Source organism: Condylura cristata, unplaced genomic scaffold (genome assembly GCF_000260355.1).
Source record: "Condylura cristata isolate star-nosed mole 26May11 unplaced genomic scaffold, ConCri1.0 scaffold00002, whole genome shotgun sequence".
Taxonomy (NCBI): domain Eukaryota; kingdom Metazoa; phylum Chordata; class Mammalia; order Eulipotyphla; family Talpidae; genus Condylura; species Condylura cristata.
The window spans coordinates 43676899-43683196 of NW_004567103.1; the positions used below are offsets into that span (position 1 = coordinate 43676899).

The 6298-nt window shown below is 42.6% G+C and overlaps 1 protein-coding gene across 2 annotated transcripts in view; it reads left to right on the plus strand.

Annotated features, from left to right (window-relative positions):
* Positions 1 to 2336: 2336 nt before the first annotated feature.
* OLA1 (Obg-like ATPase 1) overlaps positions 2337 to 6298 on the plus strand; it is a 140184-nt gene continuing 136222 nt past the window's right edge. The window contains exons 1-2 of one of the 2 annotated variants that reach the window (XM_004674521.2): positions 2337 to 2512; positions 3722 to 3822. In XM_004674521.2, the coding sequence (XP_004674578.1) occupies positions 3722 to 3822 (101 nt within the window). In that variant the 5' untranslated portion in view covers positions 2337 to 2512. Of the gene's footprint in view, positions 2574 to 3721; positions 3823 to 6298 lie in introns of both variants that reach the window. The other variant, XM_012728922.1, reaches the window with a different exon arrangement.

Genomic DNA, 6298 nt, shown 5'->3' on the forward strand with positions numbered 1-6298 from the left:
CTCCTATCTTTTCCTTTTGGTTTAATCACAGTGATAAGTCCAACAAGTGATAAAAAAAGTGTCCTCTGTGCTAAAGATTCAAGGATAAATTTTCCTATATTTGAAGTGATTTTATTAGACTTTGCATTAGTGTTAACTCTTAACATCATGCTTGCTCACTGAGTCTTCATTAATCATGTAGAATAGTAGATGCCCATGGGGTCTTCTCTGAGACCTGCAAGTTTCATTGGTACAGAGGTCACTGACAGGGGTATTGCTACTATGTGACCCCTATCCACATGGCCAAGGCTGTCTGAACACTTGGTAGAGCTATACTTTAACTGGAGCAATCAGATTCCTTTTCTGGTGAATATGAACTGGCTTCTTGTGGCTACATATGAGTCACATTCCTCCAGTAAGTTGGAAATGTAGCCCTGTTATTGGGTAAGAGCTATTAGCTGCAATTGGCCCCTCCTGAAACTGTCTAGCTTGCAGAGATTCATGTGACCTGTCTTGTCAAGCCACTTTACAGATGGTCAGAAGTTCAAGTGAGAAAGATTTGGAGCTGCAAATAGAGTAATAGGTAATTGACTGAAGGACTTGATAGTGTGAATTGAAGGAAATGGGTAGATCTGGGAGATACTGAAAATGAAGAAGTAGCTAGATTTGACCAAAAGACAGTGATAAGCTGAAGAAGATTCTACTACTCCACAACTGGGGAACATTTTCAATTAATATTGGAGTGGCTGGTCCTTGGGCAGAGTGGGCTATCTAGGATTCTTGAGCTTTTTAAGTAATGGTGTCTCTGTTTCTACAAGCAGCAGTGTGAAAACTATAGAACTTCACTACTAAAACAGCAATAAATGACCTAAGAATTATTTTGTTAGGGCTATTCATAAGTGTTTATGGGTTCAAATGTGATGGTAGTTTCCTTGTTTATAGTGAGAAAGCAGCCAGACTCCTGTTTTATAAATACATGTTTTTTGACAAGGGAGCTAGATTGAGAGAATACAGTATATATTTATGAATGCTGTTAAGAAAAAAATATTATATAACTAAAATAAAATCAAATAGCTTATATCATTGAGAATTTTCAAAATTTCAATAAAGGTCACTCTCATAGCAAGGAAAATATTAATACAATTTTCATTATAAATAATGAAATCAGTTGATGTCATGGAAGGAGTCTCTTTTAGAAAAAAATTGGCTTAAGGGGAGCAATTAGATTGGGATTTGAATCCTGGTTTCTGCCCTTTACTAATTGTGCGACTTCAAGCAAATCACGTAACTTTTCAGATATTGTTCCCTCATCTGTAAACCACCTCATATCCTTTTGTCTACTAGCAACATCTCTTTGAAAGAAGCTTCTAGTGTGATAGTTTTTGGACAAACATTACATGCACTGCAACAAATACTTGAAGCACACTGAAGGCCAAGACCTTAAAAGTGAAATAATTCCTTTTACAGATGGAAGTCATGGTGTAGTCAGACATGGGTAAAATGGAACGAAGCTCTACTATTAACAGTCTTTATTACCATTTATATTTGCCGGATACTGTGGCTGCTCTCTCTACACACAGCTCATTTTATCCTCAAAATAACCACTCAAAGTAGGTCTCAACAGTCTTATTTTATCCAGGAGGAAATTGAATCTCAGGGAGGTTACTTTTTTCAGGGTCACACAGCTAATGAACAGTAGAATCCAAATTGGAATCGACGTTCCCCAAATTCCAAAGGCTCTGGTTCTCAGCCGCCCAGAAGAAAAAAGGGTAGAGACCAGGGAAACTGCTTGCAGCAAACATTCGGGAAGCCAGAGGCAGCAAACCTCCCGGGGAAGAAGTAAAAACAAGGCGACGAAGGAATCCTCAGATTATAAACTTCCCTTAGCCCTTTTTTCCTTGACCTAGTTTAATAGCTTCACCATCTGCACTGACAGAAGAAAGTCGTAGAAAAAGGAAGCTGGGCTGAAGCCCTCCTGAGCCTTCGGTGGGCGGCGCAGGCTGTCCGCAGGGCTGGCGGTCAGTCCGCCTGACCGCAGACGATCCAAGCTGACCGGCAGGACGAGGGTGCTCCGGGATCCCGCGAGTGAAGCGCGCGGCGGGATGCAAGCCAGTACTGTGAGCGTGCGCGGGTAACAGGCGGCGCGCCCAGGGTGAGAAGCGCAGAACAGCAGCCCAGAAGCCCCACGTGCTCAGCGGGGTGACGCTGGCAGCAGAGCGGAGGGGGAGGGGGTAGGGGACAGGGCCTCCCGCCCCTCCGGCGCCGCGTGGCTCCGCCCACTTTGCTCCCGCCTCCTCCGGCCGGGCGGGCCAATGGGCGGGATGAGCGGGCGCACGGGGCGGGGCGGGACACGCAGCCTGCGCGCAGGTGCAGCCCGGCGCCCGGCCCGCCCGTTCCGCCGCCACCGTAGTGCGTGCAGCTCGGTGGAGGGCCGAGCCTGCGCTCTCTCCTCCTTCCTCCCCGCCTCTAGTTGCCGGCTGGACCCGTCTCCCGCGGCTGCTGGCGCTGGGTGTCTTCGCCCACCGCGAGCACGGTGAGGTCCTCAGGAGGACGCTCGCGCCTTCCACGCCGTGTTTTCCGTCCCCTACGCAGAGGTCGGAGATCGCTCTCCTGTCAGGGCCGGGCGGCCGAATGGGGCGAGGGCAGCGGTGTGGGGTGTGGATGAATGAGGTGCTCTCGAACTAGGCCGCGCGTCCCGGGAGCGGCCCACGCTTCACCCTGGCACATCCTGGGGAGAGCCTTCTCGTTAGGTTGTGGACGGCCAGTGGCCCAGTCTGGGGGATCATGTTGGGTGTGCGGGGGAGTGGGGTGGGGTGCGCTTTGGCTGGGCCACTGGCCACCCCTCGGTTGGAAGCCCAAGGACTTGGACACGAGTCTCTGCTCACGCAGCTGTGTTACGGAGGCCGGGCGTTTGACCGGGAACAGGTGAACCCCGAGAAGGGAAGATCCCCGATTGCCAGGGAGTAGGGATTTGAATGAGTATCACTTCATGAGCTGGGCCTCAGCGTGGCCCCACGAGGTTCAGCTGGACTCAAAAGATAGGAATCGGTTTTTTTTATCCCTAGCTTCTAAAGGTGAGGTTGTAGTCCTTTCCCAGCTCACTTCCAGTAGCAAATTGGGATCAGTGGTGCATGCGGGAACTTGGAGTCTGATTTTCAGGGACAGAGAAAGTTTAGATTTGTAGAGAAAAGGGTTAGTGGATTCATTTGTCATGAGAAATAACCAGGGATGATGCTGCTTGAGGACCTTGCTACTGGCGTGTGTTCATTCCGTGGGGCTTGTGGGGCAAGAGGGAAAGAACAGATTCCAGAGAAGAGGAATGGTTTGGTAGGTGACTTGGTTGCTAGTGGCTCTGGAATGGATATGATTCTTACTGTGCTTTCATTTGTATTACCAAATGTCAAGTTAAGAAAGTGTTTTGTGAATAGTCAAAATAGATGATTAGCAACTAAATTTTAGTATTTTATTTTTGGTTCCTAGAGCCATATTTTTAGATCAGTCTTTCTAGGACGTCTCAGAAGTTGTTTTGACAACTATCAGAAGTTTTACAGAACTTTTTTGTTTTTACTTTTCATGTGTTTTTGGCTCTCTCAGTTTTGGGTTGGTATATACAGAATGCTTTATTCTTAATCTATTCAGTTCTATAATTTATGTGATGAAATGTATTTTGTATTTGATGAAATGTATTCTTAGCTGATGGGAATAGCAAAATATTTTGTTCATGTGTGTTTTGACATTGCAGATGCCCCCCAAAAAGGGAGGTGATGGAATTAAACCACCCCCAATCATTGGAAGATTTGGAACCTCATTGAAAATTGGCATTGTTGGATTACCAAACGTTGGGTAGGTGACTGTTGAGCTTTTTTAGTTTTCTTCTTGTAAATATTTTGAGTCTTGTAGGATGAGAATTTATAAAGTAATTAACATTTAAAATCCAGAGCCTAGGAAGTCGGAATGGTAATATGTTGCAAAACTAGGTTTTAATGTATTTTCATTTTCCACTGGATACTGTGTTGAAACATGTTACCAATAGTGTTTGTTTTGTTAAACTAGAAGTAATGAGAGTTAAAACATCACGTTGTTCTAACTGCTACCTCTGTGTGAAACACTGTTGGGAGATACAGTTGAATTTAAGTGAGATTAGAGTAGTTTAAAATTGTTTTTGGGGCTGGCTGGCTATAGGTTCACCACCTACCTACGTTGACTACCTACAGTAGGGTCCTTTAGGAAATAGATTTTAGAAGCCTTTTATAGATTTAGTAAGATTCTTGAGAGATCAGGGGTCAGATAGATGGCTGGATTTTTATTGGAGAAGTTGACAATTTTGAATTTAATGTTGGAAATCACCTGGTATAAAAGGAAAAGTTGACAATTTTGAGTTTAATGTTGGAAATCACCTGGTATAAAAGGAAAATTTATAAAGCTAAATCTGAAAGTTGTAAGAGCAAAATTGTGAGTTTTGTTATGTTTAAAATCAAAGTGAATCATTTATTTGCAAATAACAGTGAAAGGTAATTATGTAGAGTTTATTATGTAAATCTGTATACATGCAACTTGAATGTTCAAAGTCTGTCTTTTTTTTTTAAATTACTTTCCCTATTTTTAGAGTCTCTTATTAAGCTTAAATTATAAAATATCTCAAAAGTGGTTATATGTACTAATCGGTAACAGGCAATAAGGGTTTATTAAGATGACTGGAGGTATTTTGGATTGGTGGCTGGTAGGACAACCATGTTCTCTTATGGTTTCCTTGGGGCCTCTGTCAGAATTTGCTTATTGAATGGAGCATGATATGAATAAGTAAGGCAGTTCTTAAATTCTTGTAATGTAAAACATGAACAAGTGTGGCTGTCCTAATTTCAATCTTTCCTGAAGCTTGAGAGGTTTGCATTTTGAAGGGTTTCCTGCTGTGATATAGGCTGCTTGTAAAGTAAGACTAAATAGAGAGTGGAAATATAAGCAAAACAAATAATTAAGCAAAGTACTGTAGGGCCCTGTCAATAAACTTGAAAGCAAGAGAAGTCATTATGTATGTTGTGAGCAATAAAGCAATAAAGCTCACAACATACAAAGTAAGCAAGATATAGTTTTCAGTTACTAACATGCTTTTCTTATTCTAGAATCACTGCAGCCAATGCAGCTTGACTTTAAATGGGACTACTTTAAAAAGGGCCATCTCAAGAAGTATTTTCTATATAACCTTTTTAGCTATGGAACATATTAAAATCAATGTATATGAAAATGACCTAAAAACACTTTACTGTCTAGTATAAATGTGCTATTTGGGTTTTTAAAATTTAATATCCTTTACTCACATTCCCTAATTTTATTGAGATATACATTATAAGCAGTAAAATTCATTTATTTTAATAAAGAAATAGTTAGATGAGTTTGGCAGTTGTGTTTAATTGTAAATACCCCTCTTTGTAGAACGACCTAATTATATCGGGTAGGGTTCTTTGTAAGTAACACAAATTCTTGTTGTTTTAAACAAGAAAAAGAAATTGGATGAATAGAATTAAAGGAGAAACTAAATAGCCATACGTCAAAGGGAGTTCCATCAGGATGGTTCTGTAAAATATGGGTCCATGTGGAATGCAGCCATATAAGGGGAATTTTTTTAATAGATTGATTTATTTATGCATACAAGAACTGGGGTACAGGCCAGAGATGAGGGGATGGGGTGTGATAGGATTCACCAGCGACAGGAGGAAACAGAACAGACGGATTGACTGAAATACACTGCTGAAGGAAGCAGTGGGTGGGACAGGAGAGGTCGCTGGTCACATCCCTGGCCAGCCATTGAACTGTGCTACATGGCTGCTGATAGCTTCATAGTGCTGAAACTTAACCCCTTGAGCCACTGGTTAGGTCTTGAACTGAATTATTTTTGAAGATTTATTTATTTATGCATATAGAACTGGGGTATAGGCCAGAGGTCCCAGTGGGAGGATTTACCAGAGACAGAGAGGGGAGCAGAACAGGCAGATCTACAGAGTACACTGTTGAGGGGACCAGCGGGCGAGACCAAGAGGTCTGTCATGCCATGTGGATGAGGAATCGAACTAGCACTGAAGTGGCTGTGGCTAGCTTGCAGTGTGTGTCCTAACCCATTGTGCCACCAGAGAGGGCCCTTGAACTGAATTTTTTAAAATTTAAAAATTTTTAAATTTTATAACAGTTTATTTTTACATCATTTTGTACAATTTTTTTTTTTTTTGCCATCTCAATTGTAATCCCCACGGGTTTCCCATCACCAAGTCACCCGTGTGCCATCACCATAGTCCCATGCACTTCCCTCCCCACCCCCCCGTTTTTG